Source organism: Pongo pygmaeus, chromosome 3, assembly GCF_028885625.2.
Source record: "Pongo pygmaeus isolate AG05252 chromosome 3, NHGRI_mPonPyg2-v2.0_pri, whole genome shotgun sequence".
Classification (NCBI taxonomy): Eukaryota; Metazoa; Chordata; class Mammalia; order Primates; family Hominidae; genus Pongo; species Pongo pygmaeus.
In genome coordinates, this window is record NC_072376.2 from 87,772,609 (window position 1) to 87,792,106 (window position 19,498).

Here is a 19,498-nt window from a genome sequence, read left to right on the forward strand (position 1 = left end):
CACTCCAAAACAAAAAAGAAAGAGAATCAGAAGAAATAATAGAAATGTCCATCAGTTAAAAGTTTGGTTAAATAAATTACAGTAAATCTATAAAATGAAACACCAGGCAGTGGCTAAAGTGATTATGTGAATCTAATTCTATTGGCATTATAGTGTATTTCCAATGCAGGGGACAAAGTAGCATATGTGATACTGACCCCTTGATGTAAAATTACAGACTGTGTTTGTCTACTTCATTCTCCTATGGCCTTCAGTCCTTCCTCTCTCTTAGCACTCAAAACCCTTTATTGTTATTCCTGAGTTAATTTTTAATGTCTCCTAGACTATAAGTTCCATGAGAGCAGGAATCTTATCTTTAGCCCCAGCACCTTGACCAGTGTCTGACACAATAAATAAAAGTCAATACAGAATTATTGAATGAATGGATAGTCTAATGAACTCAACTTGTCCTGGATGTTTCCTGATTCCTTTTCAAAGTGCTGACAAATCAACCATCTGATTATCTGTTCTGGAAGTTTGCCTAGGACTAACATCAAGCCTGAGGAACTTTCCATTTTCTATCTGTGAGTGTTTGCATCCTTATTCATTTTGATTTTCAGTTTGCACAGCCTCTCTTGTTAGATTGTCAGTCCTTCAAAGACAGGGACCATGTTTAGTTTGTTCTTTTTTTTTTTTTTCATATGATACCCAGGAAAATGTTCTGCTTAAAGTGGAGGTCTTTTCAGTGATTAACTGATTTGGCAAGTACAGCCTCCTAAGAGAATAAATTATCAGTTGGAGTTATTATAATTTAATGACAATCACAAACACTCCCTTTCACAGGCCAGGCACTGTGGTTGGAGCTGTATGTCAATTATCTTCTTGATATGAAACCAACTAAGTGGCCATCGACCAATGAGTGGATAAAGAAAATGTGGTAGAAATACACCATGGAATACTACTCAGCCATAACAAAAATGAAATAACGTCTTTTGCGCAAATTGGATGGAGCTGGAGGCCATTATTCCAAGTTAAGTAACTCAGGAATGGTAAACCAAATATCGTATGTTCTCCCTTATAAGTGAGAGCTGAGCTATGAGGACACAAAGACATACAGAATGATATAATGGACTTTAGAGGCTAGGGGTGGGGGAGGTTGGGAAGGGGGTGAGGGATAAAAGACTACATATTGGGTGCAGTGTACACTGCTCGAGTGACGAGTGCACTAAAATCTCAGCGTTCACCACCATAGAGTCCATCCGTGTAACCAAAAACCACTTGTACCCCAAAAGGTACTGAAATTAAAAAAATTTTTTTTTAAAAAGCATCTCCTTAATTCACAAATTCCTCTGAGGGTAGTACCACAAGTCCCATTTTACAGATGAGGCCCCTGAGGCTTCAGCAAGTCTCAGGGACTCACCACAGTCACTCAGCTAGTAAGAAAAGGAACAAAGACTGGAATTTTACCTAACTCCAAGGTCCATGTTCTTAATCACCTGTGACAATCCCCTCTCATATATCCAGCAGCTGATGAAGCCTTTCTCTCAGGAAACCAACTGGACGTAGACGTGTCATGTCCGTCTTATATGCAATATGGTGAATCAGGAGGAGCCGTGAAAGGACGGCTCACTAAGTTACTCTCCCAAATGTTTATGTTTGTTTAGACAGTGACCATCATGACCACCAGGGAAGATCACTTTCTGATTCTGCTGCCCTCGCCTCCTGGACAAAAGCAGAGCAGAGAAGCAGCATAAACCCTAGTTGGGGGCCTAAGAATGATCCCCAACTCTCCACTGCAAACCACTGGGATCAGGAAGCCTCCGGGTGATGCCCTCTCCCTCTTGTTTCGCTTTTTAAATAGGTAAGCTGCACAGAGCGAAGCACTGTTGCGTATTTCTGGACAGCTTATTTCTCTTGCAGAGGAAGACTGATATACACAACTAAAAGACACTAACATGGGAGAAGATTTGAGGGATTAGAAGGATGGTGAAGGCGTGGTTGTCCAAAATCCCCCTCTGAGGAGAGATGACTGATATCTGGCTGTCATTCCAAAAAGCTTCTGGTTGACAAATACTGTCTGGTATTTCCTTGCTGATTTCTTACCCTCACACCGCAAGCCCTGATCTCTGTGGTCCACTGTGCAAATGCAAATTACCTGAATCAGGCTGCTGGTGACTCACCAACTCCCCTTTAAAGCAACATCGGGTTCAACGCAGTGACTGCTCAGTAGAAGCCATGGCTCGCAGACACTGCTTCTCCTACTGGTTACTGGTATGCTGGTTGGTGGTAACTGTGGCAGAAGGTAAGGGTTTTCCTTTTATTCTACTGTGGGTCCACTAATTAATAAGTTGTAGGAAAAGACAAAACTGGCTCCATGATTATACGTTCCCATAAATTGGAAATATTTACCTCAGCTTCCATCAGCCTGTGTGGTTAAAGAGAAGGAGGTTGGATTTTGTCACCTGAAGACCTTGGTCCTCGTCTCAGCAATATCTCTGTGACTTTAGACACACTTAACATCTCTGAGTATCAGACTCCTCATATGTGAAGTTATGGGGTTTGTAAGGACCAAATGAGCTATCATCTGTGAAAAACTCTTCAAGCTAAAAACGCTACACAAATACTAGTTATTATGGTTACAAAGCTAACAATTCCACTTTGAATTACAGCACTGTCCACTTTCTATCTCCAGCAGCATATTAATTTGCACATGGTGGGTATTTAGTCTTTGCTCATTGCTTTAATTAATCACATCTGTTGAGCTGCATTTTGGTGCCACAGAGGTGAGCACAGGTTTCTTTCTTTAGGATTATATTAGATTCCATTTCTCAACTGTTCCTATTCTCTTTCTTTGTTCCCACTACAAAATGTGTCCTGAGCCTTAGAATTGGTTTGCAAACCCCTAGGAAAAGGAAATAAAAGGCTGGGGAAGGGATGAAAAGAGGGAAATACAAGGGGAGGAAATCTTGGGGAGCCTAGATCTAACTTTTCTTCAGTTTATTTTAATTCCAAAACTAGATGCTGTTTAGGGAAGATGGACCTAGGAGTCAAGCAGAGCCCTTCGCCCCTTTCACATGTCTTGGGGAGGGGGCTTTGCAGGGGCTCAGCCAAACCCTGCTCATCCCCAGACAGATTCCCTGTTCCCATCCCTCAGAGCTCACAATAGACAGGAGATGGGGAGAGACATAAGAGCTGGTTGTGGAATGCTCAGAAACCCCCTGATCCAACCTCTGCACACACTCTGGCAATCAGGGGACAGGGCATAGATTATGAACAAAACCTGCCCCCATATCCCAAGACAAGGCCCCCAAGCCTTACCTGCTAAAAGTGACATCTAAAAGAAGCATCATAAAACAAAACTAGCCACCTGCCACTTTCTCTGCAAAAAGTGAACCGCTCCTCAGGAGGCTTTGTAAACACATAGCTAAATAAATTATAACGAGATTAGAGATTTATTTTATTCACATCTTAAAAACACCCACTGAGGCCGGGTGCAGTGGCTCACACCTGTAATCCCAGCATTTTGGGAGGCCGAGGCGGGCAGATCACCTGAGGTCGGAAGTTCGAGACCAGCCTGACCAACATGGAGAAACCTCATCTCTACAAAAAATACAAAATTAGCCAGGTGTGGTGGTGCATGCCTGTAATCCCAGCTACTCGGGAGGCTGAGGCAGGAGAATTGCTTGAACCCAGGAGGTGGAGGTTGCCATGAGCCAAGATCGTGCCATTGCACTCCAGCCTGGGGAACGAGAGTGAAACTCTGTCTCAAAAAACAAAACACCCATTGAAACATCAGATTTGATTTCCGAATTTGGCTCAATTTTCCCTACAATCCCTCGAAGTCCTTCAAATGTAGCTTCATTCTATCCCAGCAGCCCTGCTTCCAGTTCATCGCTCATTCACACACACCCTGGGTCTGCCCGACGAGGTCATGTGTGGATCTCCATACTCATCCCCTTCTCACTGATGCATGGCAGCAACCACAGCTGCTCCCTCCTCTTGCTTTCTTTCACCTCTGTTTGTTGCAATTCTGCTTTAAGGCACAACATTTAAATGCCACTATGATTTTGCCTTTACAAAGTCTTTGTTAAGACATAATTTTAAAATTGCAGTTTCTCTTTCTGACACCTTTGAATTCTTACAGCTATTTGTGCATCACCTACGGCACGTATGGCATCTGCTCTGTACTGCAGATCCCCGGCTTCATAGCATCTGCCCACTCTTTGAGCTCAGGCTCTTAATCTTAATCATCTCTGCATTTGCCAGAGCCCCTAATGTAGTAACCTGTACCTTGTAGAAACAACTTGATTCACAGCATAGAATTGAAAGAGGCCTGTCTGATACTTTCTGGGCTCCGATATTTTATCTGTGAAATTAGAGATTTGACCAAGATAGTCATTCTGTGAGTATACAAAATAAATTGAGTTTTGCAGTTATTGTGAGTAAATCAATCATAGAACTTATTCTTTCTGGCTCAAGTCTGAAAGCACATGAGAATTAGTTTTTAAGACTCCATGCGCCATGTAAGGGAAGAACTACACACTTAAACTTTAAGTAGAAAGCTGACTTCTCTTAAAATCAGTATAGTTCACTGCAAGCCAGCTTTGTCTGCCCAAATAACCACAGAGTATAGGTAATTATAAAAAAAAGGTCTTTCATCATTACCTTTTTTTAAAAAAGTACTTGTTTTTAACGTAGTTGTTGGTATGCTATGAATTTCATGTCTAGACTATAATAAACCACCTTAAAACTGATATTCAAATTCCAAGCAATATTTTGCCTTGTTTCTTCTATTATACTCTAATTTTTTGTTTGTTTGTTTGTTTGTTTGAGACAGAGTCTCCCTCTATCGCCCAGGCTGGAGTGTGCAGTGGCACCATCTCAGCTCACTGCAACCTCTGCCTCCTGGGTTCGAATGATTCTCCTGCCTCAGCCTCCAGAGTAGCTGGGGTTAAAAGTATCCGCCACCATGCCCGGCTAATTTTTGTATTTTTAGTAGAGACGAGGTTTCATCATGTTGGCCAGGCTGGTCTTGAACTCCTGAGCTTAAGTAATCTGCCTGGCTCGGCCTCCCAAAGTGCTGGGATTATAAGTGTGAGACACCACGCCCAGCCAATTTTTAATATAAATTATTATTGCAGATTTTCTGGGACTGAAATTAAATACTCACTGAACTCCACAAAAATATACAGAGAGGAACATTCAAGGTCGGACTGACCATTTAACTCATCAAGTATTTACTGAGCACCACTATAAGCCAGGGACTATTCTAGGTGCTGGAGACACCAGCAGTGACCAAGAGTCAACAGTCCCTGTCATTGGGGAGGTCCTATTCTAGTAACATGTGTCCCCAGTAGCCCTATCTTTAATGCACAAATTTTATGGGCCTAAGAAGATGGTGCTCAGGCTAACAGAATGTTTCCATAACATTCAAGATTAATAACTGTAGCTAACACTTATTAAGTGCGAACTGTACGTCCAGCAATGTTCTCAGCCCTTTACACATTTTATTTCCGGTAACACTCACAAAGAGATGATGAGATGGGTAGTATTATTTTCTTCATTTTACAAAGGAGGAAAATGAGACTCAAAGAGGTTAAGGAATCTATGTTCACCCAGTTATTAAATGGCAGAGCTCAGGAAGCCTGGCTCTAGAGCCTATCCTTTTAAACACTTTGCTATTCTGTCTCTCAAAATGTTTTTAATCTGCATTTAAATATTTGACCTACTTTGGTCTTATTAAGCTTGCAGAAGAGCTCTCATCTTTGACATCCAGTGCCTTTGATAGCTTGTCAGTATGTTACATAAGGGGAAATATTTGCTTATTATTCAACACACTACTCCTGAGAAGTAGGAACTTGGTAACTTTGCAATTATAGAAACTGAGATTTCTCTCAAGCAATTCAATTGTACTGGAGGCACCGTGCTAGGGATGAGGAGGCAGCAGTCTACAAGACGGTCATATAGATCTTTCAGTGGAGCAGGCATATAGCCACTGAGTAATAATCACACAGCTGATGAGTATGATGAAAGTGGACTCACAGGGTGCTAAGAAAGCATGTTGCAAAGGGTTTTAACCAAGCCTCTGGGTAGGAAAGGCCTCCCTGACAAAAAGAGAGAGAGAGAGAGAGAGACTTGAAATTGAATAGGAGTTAGCCACGCAAAGAGTGCTCCGGGCATCTGCAACCACCTTTTCAGAAGCCCAGGACAATTGATGGCTTTTGCCAAAGTGGCTTTTGGAGAGGGAAGGAGGCAGGGTTAGATTCCAATGGATTAAATAGGGGGAGAAATGGAATCAGTAGGTGTACAGACTTTAAAGAGAGAGGAGTAGGAACCAAAGAAGTTCATGGCAGATTACCTCAGCTTTCTCTCCGGAATATGAAGCTGATTAATCAACTTAGAAAGGTAGAGAGAGTTTCAAAGTAAATTCTTCAGATGAATGAAGAATGAAAATTTTGAGGGAAATTTGAGAAGACAGCAAAGGTTTAGAAGATAAGGAACAGAGAAGAACAAAGTTAAAAGAATTAATGAGCAGTGTTAGATCAGCTGAAGTCAGAGACCATAAATGGCATCAACCCACTTTCTCAGATGTGTGGCCCTAACTTTGTAAGATGTGACAGGTTCCCAAACCAATCACTATTGCTCCCACATTTTAGGACACTTGTGCTAGCTAACTAGCAACCTGATAGAATCACCATAGTTCTAGTTTGTTTCGAAGAATGTGGTTTTATGTGGTCCTGCCCACATTCCTGGGTAAGTGATTGAAGCAAGCTTATACCTTGATCTTGCACCCTTGAAAATTCCCAGAAAAAGAGAGCACTGAACGCTACTGGACATCCCAGAGTCAGAGAAAACCTGCCTTGCAGGCTCTGAAACCCAACTGTTAGAGGAGGATTTAGAGAGTAGCTTCAGGTTTCTAGAAATGAGATGAGCACAAGAGGCAGGGGGTGGGTGGTTTTTAACGGCTGGAGCTCAGTTAACCTAGTGGCAGAGCTCAAGGCCTCTTTAAGCCTGAGCTGACAGCAAAATGTCAAGATGGGGCTTAAAATAGAGGCTAGCTTGGCCGGGCGTGGTGGCCATGCCTGTCATCCCAGCACTTTGGGAGGCCGAGGTGGGCGGATCACAAGGTCAGGAGATCGAGACCAGCCTGGCTAACACGGTGAAACCCCGTCTCTACTAAAAATATTTTTTAAAAAAGAATTAGCCAGGCCTGGTGGCGGGCGCCTGTAGTCCCAGCTACTCGGGAGGCTGAGGCAGGAGAATGGCGTGAACCCGGGAGGCGGAGCTTGCAGTGAGCCAAGATCGTGCCATTGCACTCCAGCCTGGGCAACAGAGCGAAACTCCATCTCAAAAAAAAAAAAAAAAAACGAGACTAGCTTCTCTCCTAGCGACTAGATTCTTGACAGAATGTCTTCTTCCTGTAAGGTTCAGAACTTACCAGAAAAAAAGCCACTAATGTGGGATTTGGTCGTTTTCTGTAGTTTAAAGTGTCTCAATCTAGTTTCAGTTTTAGAATTTCAATGTACCCTGAGCAGCTGTGGGAGAAGGGGTTGGTATTTTGTTCAAGGAACAGACACCCATTCAAGCTAGCTTTAGAAACAAGTAGAGCTGGAGGTGGATTGATTATTATGATATCTCCAAGAAACTTAAGAATAGCTAGGTCTCCCTGAAAAGCCAAAAACTGGCCGGCCATGGTGGCTCACGCCTATAATACCAGCACTTTGTGAGGCCCAAGGCAAGTGGATCACTTGAGGTCAGGAGTTCGAGACCAGCCTGGCCAACATGGCAAAACCCTATCTCTACTAAAAATACAAAAATTAGCTAGGCGTGGTGGCGGGCGCCTGTAATCCCAGCTACTCAAGAGGCTGAGGCAGGAGAATCACTTGAACCCAGGAGGTGGAGGCTGCAGTGAGCCGAGATCGCACCACTGCACTCAAGCCTGGGCAACAGATGGAGACTCCGTCAAAAAAAAAAAAAAAAAAACACTAAGGCTGCTACTCCCAACATCACTCTGTTACCACAGGGCTTCTGGTCTCTTCCTCTGTCCCAGAAGGCTTCCCTATTTTGCTGCTTCTATGTGCAGGCTGGCTTCTCTGCATTCTCAACATTCCACAGGACAAAACCTGACACTCCAGCCCGTGCCCCACACCTTCCACTGACGTCTTCCACTGTGGCTCAGTTCTTAAGTGAGAATCTGATTGGTCACTGACCAGACAATGAATGAGTTGAGTGTCTATCAGTGGTCCAATCAGCCATAGCCAGAAGGTGTGTAGGACTGACAACTGACATTTCCAGGGTTCATCGATGAAACAGAATATGTATGAGGGACTGTGGACATAGGCAAATAACAAGCATATCCAATACAGCCAAGAAATCTGAATTCAACTGTCCCAAACGAGAGGGGAATCTAGTCCTTCATAAGTGCCTCAGCACTCTCAACTTCCTGTGGGAAGTTCTTTTTTTTTTTTTTTTTTTTGAGACGGAGTTTTGCTCTTGTTGTCCAGGCTGGAGTGCAATGGCGCAATCTCGGCTCACTGCAACCTCCGCCTCCCAGGTTCAAACAATTCTCCTGCCTCAACCTCCCAAGTAGCTGGGATTACAGGCATGCGCCACCACGCCAGGCTAATTTTTGTATTTTTAGTAGAGACGGGGTTTCTCCATGTTGGTCAGGCTGGTCTCGAACTCCTGACCTCAGGTGATCCGCCCACCTCGGCCTCCCAAAGTGCTGGGATTACGGGGGAAGTTCATTTTATCCTCATTCACACTGGCAGCCCTTTCCAGGCTGTATATGCAAGCCTCTAAGGGAGTGAAGGAACAATTTTCCAAAGAAAAGATTACTTTTTTGTAGCCAATTTGATTCAATGATACAGCCAAGGAAGACTATGACACTTGGGTTTGATCCAAATTTCTTCTCAAAAAATAATTGTATCCTGGTTCTCAGTGCTATTTCTCCTGCTGCTTGTAGATGGCCCCTCCCTTCCCCTAGGAAATTATTTCACTGCTTGGGCAGTTGAAGCAGAACTTTTGAACAGTTATTTTTATTTTCTTAACATTAATTAAGTTCTTTTTTTCAGCTGAATTTTCTTTATTTAGTTATATTTTACATGCAATAAAATCCACACATCTTTTTTTTTTTTTTTTTGAGACAGAGTCTCACTCTGTCAGCCAGGCTGGTGTGCAGTGGCACGATCTTCGGCTCACTGCAAGCTCTGCCTCCCAGGTTCACGCCATTGTCCTGCCTCAGCCTCCCGAGTAGCTGGGACTACAGGCGCCCGCCACCACGCCCGGCTAATTTTTTTGTATTTTTAGTAGAGACGGGGTTTCACCATGTTAGCCAGGATGGTCTCGAACTCCTGACCTCGTGATCTGCCAGCCTCGGCCTCCCAAAGTTCTGGGATTACAGGTGTGAGCCACAGTGCCCGGCCAAAATCCACACATCTTAAAGGTAAGGCTTGATTACATTTTACATATGGGTACATATAAATGTGTGTATGTGTATAAACATATGTATGTACATATATATGTGTTTATATAAAAATTATATATGTGTGTGTACACCTGTGTGTGTATACATATAGATAGATAGATAACCATATCTATGTACCAACCACCCAGATCAAGATATGAAACATTTCTAAAGAGTGGTCCCTGGCTACACTTTCTGCTAAAAAATACCTATCCTTTCCCGAAGCTGAATTATTATTTTGACTTTTTTTAACTATAGATTAGTTTTGCTTGTTTTTGAACTTCATATAAAGGGAGTTGTACAGTATGTACACTTCTGTGTCTAACTTCTATTGCTCAACATTCATGGGATGTATCCATGTTGTGGGTATTAGTAGTTCTTCCTTTTCATCGCTGAGTACTATTTCATTGTATGAATATACACAGTTTCTTCATGCATTCTTCTGTTGATGGACACTTAGATTGTTTCCATTTAGGCTATTATGAATAAGGCTACTGTGAACACCCCTGAACAAGTCTTTTTATAGACATAAACATTCATTTCTCTTGGGTAAATTCCCCACAGTGGAAATGCTGGGTCATCTGGTGTGTCTGTGTTTCACTTCATTGAACGTTGGCAGTTCTTTCAAATATACATTGAGATTTCTCTAATTATCTCTTCCCATCTTTCTCCTCTGCCACCACTCTAAACCACTCTTTGGCTTCTGTTACCAGAACTGTTTCCTGACTTGTGTTTTCCTCTCCACAGGACAAGAAGAGGTATTTACCCCTCCTGGAGACTCACAAAATAACGCAGACGCTACCGACTGCCAGATCTTTACACTCACCCCTCCACCCGCCCCGAGGAGTCCGGTCACAAGGGTCCAGCCCATCACAAACACACCCAGGTGTCCCTTCCATTTTTTTCCACGAAGGCCCAGAATCCATTTTCGGTTTCCAAACAGACCTTTCCTCCCTTCAAGGTGTAACCACCGTTTTCCATTCCAGCCATTTTATTGGCCACACCGTCACCTTACTTATAGATATTTCCCCAGAAGAAGACTCCAGAGAGGAAGCTCATCTGAGGAAAGCTGAGAGGGAAGAGAAACCCAAACATACTGAAGCAAAAGAAGCCTATCCTTCAGAAAAAAGCAACAAAAAGATTTCTGTTTTATCTTTCGAAACTAAAACTATTGGATTTGAAGATTAAGTATCCTAAACACCACTGACTAGAAACTGTTCTCTTTGTCAGCAGTGAAGATATTGGATCATAGGTTATTGATGTTTGCAAAATTGAACAATAACCACGTTATTTTTATCCTCAACCTCTTATGGTCACGGGATATTTATGCAAATAAAATCTTTAAATGGGTGGCTCTAGTAATTCCTATCCATACTAAGATGCTGAAAGAATCCATCTCCTCCTCTAAATTAAACAGGATTTAAATAAATTGAGATCATTATAAACCACATGAAGACACTGATGACACCATTTTTATACTCACTGGAAAACGTACAGAGCAAGGTCCATTGACAAAGTAAATTTTAAAAGAAATTATAAAGCTTAAAGCAATTAAAAAGTTATGAGGAGTCTGACTGTAGATAACACTTTAAAGATATAAACTCTCTTGTCTAACCCAAATAATTATTATTATTGTTATTTTCTTGGAGACAGAGTTTCACTCTTGTTGCCCAGGCTGGAGTGTAGTGGTGCTATCTCGGCTCACTGCAACCTCTGCCTCCCGGGTTCAAGCAATTCTCCTGCCTCAGCCTCCCAAGTAGCTGGGATTATAGGCACCCGCTACCACGCCTGGCCAATTTTTTGTATTTTTAGTAGAGATGGGGTTTCACCATGTTGGCCAGGCTGGTCTCGAACTCCTGACCTCAGGTGATCCACCCACCTCGGCCTCCCAGAGTGCTGGGATTACAGGTGGAAGCCACTGCGCCCAGCCCCAAATAATTACTTTTAAACTATAGTATCTAAATTTACTTTAATGTTGACTTCAACTGATGCAAATTAATTTGATAATTTTCTCACTGTTTCCCGTTATCATTACATAGATGCTGGCTAAAATGATATACTTCCTCTCAAACTTTTAACGTAATTCCAGGTTCAAAAAGCCTGATTAAACTGCTACAAGAATATTCTGGTACCTCTAGAACTCTACAGACATAAGTTCACTCAACTCTTGGAACCTTGTATTCTCAGGGTGCAATATGAGAAACAAATCCCACAGATTGCATTCATTGGTTATTTGTTTTGGCCACTGTAAAACACATCTTCCTGTTTATGCCACTTATCTTGCCTGTAACATAAGAACTTTAGTTCTGCATATGTGGTCAGTGGCTTGCACTTTTTCCTCCCAAGATCTACATGCAAAAGTTGCTGTTGCTGCTGCTGCTGCTGCTACAAAAACAGAAAAAAAAAATCAGGACGAAGACATGAAAGGACTTTGGGAATGGTTGCCCTGAAAAAGGAAAGAGAGATAAAATCATCATGCTATGTTTCTTTGCTTTATTAAAATGATCAAAAAAGAAAAAAACTATTTAATTCACATTCTAGAAAATATTCATTTTAAGAACAGATTTTTGCTTCAAATTTACAGGCTTCAATAAAAACCTACTTGAAATCCTCATCAGAAAAACAAAACAAAACTATATTTTGAAATAAACCCTACCTGCTCTCTTTTTTTGGTTGATGGGGACATACCAGAAAAGGGCCAGCTTCAGGAAAACTTGAAGACAGATAAAGGTTTGTATTTGAAACCCACCTCCCCTTCTGACTCTCCTCCTTTATTCTGGTATGCTCACCACTCACCTAGGTACTCGGTGTCCTCATAGTGCCAGCAACTGCCAAAAACTAACCTACCTTTGACTGGGCTTTCTCTTCCAAAATGTTAGAACTTTTGCAATTCAAAATTTAATTGTTCTGAAATCTAGTCCTTGAAGGACTTGCTAAGTAATATGCAAGCCTCAGGTAAACTAAGACAAACTAATGATGGATGAACAGCTTCGATGCATTAATCACTGCATTAATTATAGAAGGCAGGCTACTCCTATAGCGTTTCAGAGTAAGGGCCTTTTCAACACAGCTCTAGGTAGAACTGCATTATTCCTCACCCTGGAACATGCATAGAATATGAGAAGCAGCCCACACCTGCTATTAAAAATATAGGCCTAGGCATGCAAAAGGCTTATTTGGGGGAGGGAAGTGTATGCTTTTGTGACTTAGAAAAATTTGCATCATTCCTTTGGATTCATAAATTCACTTTTTAAATACAGAGATTCCTAGCAGGTTTATTGAATTAGAAGGATAATGTGGAACCACTAATACCTCTATGTGAATTAGTTTCTTAAATTAGTTCCTTTCGACTAGCTGTTTTTGAAGCAATGGGAGTCTGTGGGAAGCGTATAATAACTCTTCAATGCATTTTTTTTCTTTTGAGGCAAGAATTACAACAATAGTATTGTAAGTCTAAAATTCTAATTATGCCCAAAACACATAACCTGAATCTAATCATCAAAAAAAAAAAACTCAAATTGAGGAACATTTGCAAAACTGGCATCGTCAAAAATGTAGATGTCATGAAAGACAAAGGTTAAAGGAGATTGAAGTGGATGACAATTCAGTGCAATATGTGATCTCTGATTAGATCCTGGAGGTCAGAAGGGGAGGGACAGGACATTTTGGCATAACTGGGACAAATGACAAATTTTAAATTTGGACCATGTATTAGGTAATAGTGTTCTGTCAAGGTTAAACTTCCTGAATTTCATAATGCTGTAAGAGAACATTCCTGTTCTTAGGAAATAGATTTTGAAGCATTTGAGGGTAAATAAGTATGATTTCTGCAACTAAATCTCAAAAGATTCAGGAAAAATATGCATAGATATGCAGATACGTGCACATATATGATAGATAGATACATAGATAGATATACAGATAGACAGACAGAGGGGAAGTAATAAACCACATGTGGCAAATGTTTTTCCAGTTGATGTATTTCACTAAAGGGTATATGGGAGTTGTTTGTACTATTCTTGCAGCTCTTCTAGAGTTCGATATTATTTCAAGAACAATATTTAAAAAGCATTAATGAAAACAACACAAAAAAATAATCTCAAATGTATCCATGCCCTTGAAGATAAGTTAAAAATGAAATCCCATTCCCACCTTCCCACACTAACAACAGCCTTTCAGCGGCTCACATTGGTTATAAGAGTGATGGGGCATGTAGACTGGCTGAGCTGAGACTGAGATGAGCACTATTATTTGGGGAAGGGTAGTTTTTAACTGGGGGAGGAAGAAAAAGTTTAGCTGGAAGTTTGGGTGCAAAGGAAGAAAGAGAAGAAATGAACTAGCGCATACCTCCCACGACCACCACCACCAGCCAGCCCCTTGGGTTGAATTTGAGCCTCCATAGTTGGCAGTGAGCACCAGAAGCTGATGTCAGTGTTTTAAGAGACACTGGCGGCCTCTTAACATAACAGAGCTGATTTGGAGTGAAGATGACACAGTGTGGCACAGATTTGAGCAGGGGGCCATTATCTCCACCTCTGCACAGAACCCACTGCTGCTCTGGCACCCTGCAAAACAGCAGCAACTTTTGGACAATTAGGAAACAGCAGCACCTTATATTGAACACCGGTCTCATCACAAAGGATACTGTCCATCTAAGCAGTGAGGAAGTGCCTTGCAGGGCTTTGTGGGCAGCACGTGTCAACAAGAGACAGCTTAGCCAGAAGGGTATGTGGGCTGTGTGGGGTCTGCTACTGAACAATTGGTTTGTGAACACATTTAAACCATGGTCAACAATGGAGTTTGCTAGGTTCCTGATTAAAAATGAAAAATGTTAAAGAGGCTACTTATTCTATAAATGTTACCTCATGTCATTTGAAAAATTATTTGAGGAGGTCTACTAGCTTGCTAGGGCTCCCATAACAAAATGTCAGACTGGGTGGCTTAAACAACAGAAATGTATTTCTGGAGGCTAGAAGTCTAAGATCAAAGTGCCATCAGGGTTGGTTTTGATGTAAGGCAGGTGAGCCCCGAAGTGGGGTTTAGCCTGTGAGGGTTCTTGGCTTTGCCTAGGAAAGAATTCAAGGGCAAGCCAGGGGTAGAAGGAAACAGCTTTATTGAAGAGGCAGTGTTACAGCTTTGTGACTGCTCCCGCAGAGCAGGGCTACCCTGTAGGCACAGAGTAGTACCCCAGGGCAGTTTTGCAGTCATATTTATACCCACTTGTAAGTCCATGCAGATTAAGGGGTGACTTATGCAGGAAGTTTCTAGGGAAGGGGTAGTAAATTTTGGGTCATTGGGTCAGTGCCATGCAAAGGGGCAGTAACTCCTGGGTGTTGCCAGGACAATGGTAAATTGACACGGCACACTGGTGGGTATGTCTGATTGAAGGCTATTGAAGGGTGCTTCCTCCTCACTTTCCACCCCCGTTTTAGCTAGTCCTCAATCTGGTCTGATGTCTAAGCCCCGCCTCTGGAGTCCAGTCCTGCTTCCTACTTCATTTCCTGTGAGACCTCTCTCCCTGTCTTGCAGATGGCCACACCTCTTCACATGGTCATTTCTCTGTGTACATGTGCTACTGGTGTCTCTCTTGTGTGACTAGATTTCTTCTTCTTATAAAGACACAAGTCAGATTGGATTAGGGCCCTTCCTAACAGCCTCATTTTAAATTAATCACCTCTTTGGCCGGGCACAGTGGCTCATGCCTGTAATCCCAGCACTTTGGGAGGCCGAGGCGGGCGGATCATGAGGTCAGGAGATCGAGACCACCCTGGCTAACATGGTGAAACCCCGTCTGTGCTAAAAACACAAAAAATTAGCCAGGCATGGTGGTGGGCGCCTGTAGTCCCAGCTACTCGGGAGGCTGAGGCAGGAGAATGGCGTGATCCTGGGAGGCGGAGCTTGCAGTGAGCCAAGATCATGCCACTGCACTCCAACTTGGGTGACAGAGCAAGACTCCATCAAAAAAAAAAAAAAAGCAATCACCTCTTTAAAGTCTCCATCTCCAAACAGTCACATGGTGAAGTATTGAGGAGGCTAAGCCTTCAACATATGAATTTGGGGGAACACACTTCAGTCCATAACAAGAAGTAAGAAGTATCCAATTTTCATAGCAGTAACTACAAACTCCCAGAGCAGCTACATTATCTAGAGAAACCTGGCTCTGATTCTAAAGAAGACAGGGTTACAATGCTCAAGCACCTTTTTTTTTTTTTTGAGATGGCGTTTCGCCCTTGTCACCCAGGCTGGAGTGCAATGGCGCAATCTCGGCTCACTGCAACCTCTGCCTCCCAGGTTCAAGCAATTCTTCTGCCTTGGCCTCCCAAGTAGCTGGGACTACAGTTGTGCACCACGCCTGGCTAATTTTCATATTTTTGGTAGAGACAGGGTTTCACCACGTTGACCAGGCTGGTCTGGAACTCCTGACCTCAAGCAATCCACCTGCCTCAGCCTCCCAAAGTGCTGGGATTACAAGCATGAGCCACCGCACCTGGCTCAAGCACTTTTTTACATAAGAAAAAATAGGCCAGGCCTGATGGCCCACACCTGTAATCCTCACATTTTGGGAGGCCGAGGTGTGCAGATCACTTGAACCCAGGATTTGGAGACCAGCCTGGGCAGCATGGTGAAACTCCATCTCTACAAAAAAATCCAAAAATAAAAAATTAGCTGGGAGTAGTGGCAAGTGCCTGTAGTCTCAGCTACTCAGGAGACTAAGGTGGGAGGATTGCTTGAGCCCAGGAGGTCGAGGTTGCAGTGACCCATGATCACACCCCATTGCACTCCCACCTGGATGATGGAAGGAGACCCTGTCTCAAAATAATAACAACAACAATAATAATAATAATAAAAGAAAAAATAGGCCAGGCATGGTGGCTCACACCCATAATCCCAACACTTTGGGAGGCTGAGGCAGGTGGATTGCTCAAGTCCAGGAGTTTGAGACCAGCCTGGGCAACATGGCAAAACCCAGTTTCTACAAAAAAAAAAAAAAATTAGCTGGGTGTGGTGGTGCATGCCTGTAGTCCCAGCTGCTTAGGAGGCTGCAGTGAGCTATGATCACACCACTGTATTCCAGCCTGGGCAACAGAGACCCGGTCTCAAAAATAATAATAATAATAAATAAAGATAAAATAAAGAGAACTACCACTTTTTCAAGCACAGAGCATATTTCACTTAGTTTTACAGTCAAACATAAGTGGAGATCAGATTCCTATAGGAAGCTCCAGGTTTGTTCTAAACAGCAGAGAGACAAACCAACCAAGGGTGGGAGGTATGAAAGAGTAGACACAACTGAACAATGTGCATCGGGCAATCAGTTCTATAAACCTCAGCAACACATGGGGTCATCATCAAGTAAAACCACTGAAGTGGCCGGGCACAGTGGCCCACGCCTGTAATCCCAGCACTTTGGGAGGCCAAGGCAGGCGGATCACCTGAGGTCAGGAGTTTGAGAGCAGCCTGGCCAACATGGTGAAGCCCCATCTCTACTAAAAATACAAAAAATTAGCCAGGTGTGGTGGTGGGCACCTGTAATCCCAGCTACTTGGGAGGCAGGAGAATCACTTGAACCCAGGAGGCGGAGGTTGCAGTGAGCCGAGATGGCGCCACTGCACTCCAGCCCGGGCAACGAGAGCGAAACTGTGTCTCAAAAAGAAAAAATAAAAACAAAAAACACTGAAGTGTGACAAAATAGTTCTAAACTGAAAACAACACAAACATCCACCTGCAGTAGAATGGGTAAATCCATTGCTTTTGTTTCCTGCACTGAAATACTACACATGAATGAAAACCAACAGATTACTACTATTAATACAGAGATGATTCTCACAGATTCCATACTGAGTGAAAGAAGTCAGTCACAAAAGAATACATAGAGTAAGATTCCATTTACGTGAAATTCAGGAACAGGTAAAACTAATCCATGGTGATAGAGGCCAGAATAATGATGACCTTGGTTTGAGAAAGGGGCAAAAGAGAGCGTGGTAGGAGCTGGAAGTAGTCTGTATCTTGTTTGGTCTGGGTGGCGGTCGCAAAGGTGTATACATTTATAAAAAATTATCGTGTTATATATGTAAGATGTACGTATTTTACTAGATATAAGTTACATATTAATTGGAAAAATTTTAAATGCTACAGTGTGGTGGCACATACCTGTAGTCCCAGCTACTCAGGAGGCTAAGACAGGAGAATTGCTTGTACCCGGGAGGTGGAGGTTGTAGTGAGCTGTGATCGCACCACTGCACTCCAGCCTGGGCAACGGAGCGAGACTCTGTCTCAAAAAACAAAAAATGCTGCAGTGTACAGAAAATCAGTAAATGCACCCTAATTACAGTTGTAGCTTTTGTTTGTCAAACAAGCATTTGAATATTCTGTGGACTGGCAGTTACCAAGGCTGTATTAAGTAGGATTTCCCTGAATATTTTTTAGTATATATCAATAAACATTCGTCCCTCCCAGCTAGGGTAAATTTAAACCAGAAATCTTTCAACAGTCTTAAATGTAACCCTAGCAGAGGTTACATTTGGCTAGCCAGACATCACACGGTTGGCTAGCCAGAGAACCACAAAAACAGATAGAGACACATTCCAAAGAGAAAATCTCTCTCTCAGATTCATCACTGGAAAAATATAGATTGGAGAGTAGGAGTTCAATGATTTGTGTGGAAGGGATCATCACAAACAAATAATCACCTCTGCAAGCTTTTGACACAGATGTCCAGGTCTTCACCGTGGCCTGCAGGACCTGGCCTACTCACTCCCCATCTCCACCCTCCTCCTCTCTGAACTCATCTCACACCACTCTCTTCCTTTCCCACTCCACTCCAGACACACTGTCCTCCTCTCTGTTTCCCAAACTAACAAAGCACACTCCCTCCTCAGGGTCTGTGCCCTTGCAGGTCTGTCTGCTCTTCCCCCAGATATCCACATGGCTCCTTCCCTTTCTTCAGGACATTCATGAAATTCTACCTCAGTTGCCTGGGCACCCTATCAAAATGTGCAGGCAGAGACCCACTTCCTCTCCCTGTTCCCAGCTTTATGTTTACACCCAGCATGTTTCACATTTAAGCATCCATAGGTATTCTTTGTTATCTTGTTTGTTATTTGTAGAGATTTTTGTCCATTTTGCTCTTTTTTTTTTTTTTTTTTTGAGACAGGGTCTCGCTCTGTTGCCCAGGCTGGAGTGCAGTGGCATGATCACAGCTCACTGCAGGCTCAGCCTCCCAAGCTCCAAAGATCCTCTCACTTCAGCTGGGACAGGGACTACAGGCAGGCAGCATGATGCCAGATCAATTTTTGTATTTTTTTGTAGAGATGGGGTTTTGTCATGTTGCCCAGGCTGTTCTTGAACTCCTGAGCTCAAGCAATCCATCCGCCTCAGCCTCCCAGAGTGGTGGAATTACAGGCGTGAGTCACCACACCCGGCCTTTGTTCACTTCTTTATCCCCAGGACTTAAAACATGGTCTGCACTCAATAAATATTTGGTAAATAAATGAATTTTTAAACATCCTGCTATTTAACCCTATTTTCTTCTACATATCAGTTCACATATATTCAAGGGAAGCCTCAAGATTTTAAAATCTTCACCCAGAAAAAAAAGAACTATTGAGGAGAGAAAGATAAGGCACACACGTCTCTCCTGAATAAAATAGTTACTGGTCACCGATGTATGCTTTCAATCTCCTTTCAGGATTTTTTAAAGGAATTTCTCTTTTAAAATGAATTCTCTGTTTCACTGTAGATGCAATTTTCTCTCTTTCAGTAGTCTGTTGCAGGGTAGGTAGGAACGGCAACCAGAGATAGAGAACACTCCAATTCAATTGCTGACTTAATTTTGTGATTCTCTCAAACTTCTATTAGCAGGATCTATCACTGTCTCTTTTTTAAACTGAGTCCAGTCCTATTTCTAAAACCCCTCCTCCAGGGCCAGGTCAAGATACATAGGTTTCCTTGGAAGGCTAATTATTTGAGATGGCTCCTCAAACTGTTATTCTTCAAAGATCTGTTCAATAAGCACAGAGAAATTGATTTTCTGCCAGCAAAATTTATTTACTT

The 19,498-nt window shown here is 42.6% G+C and overlaps 1 protein-coding gene across 1 annotated transcript; it reads left to right on the top strand.

Moving 5' to 3' along the window:
* Window positions 1-477: 477 nt before the first annotated feature.
* ODAPH (odontogenesis associated phosphoprotein) lies at window positions 478-10,795 on the top strand. The gene is given in 5 exon segments (XM_054485765.1): window positions 478-563; window positions 823-2,281; window positions 2,649-2,692; window positions 10,193-10,550; window positions 10,553-10,795. Coding segments are annotated over 4 exon segments (528 nt in total). The 5' UTR covers window positions 478-563; window positions 823-2,214; the 3' UTR covers window positions 10,612-10,795.
* The last annotated feature ends 8,703 nt before the right edge of the window (window positions 10,796-19,498 follow it).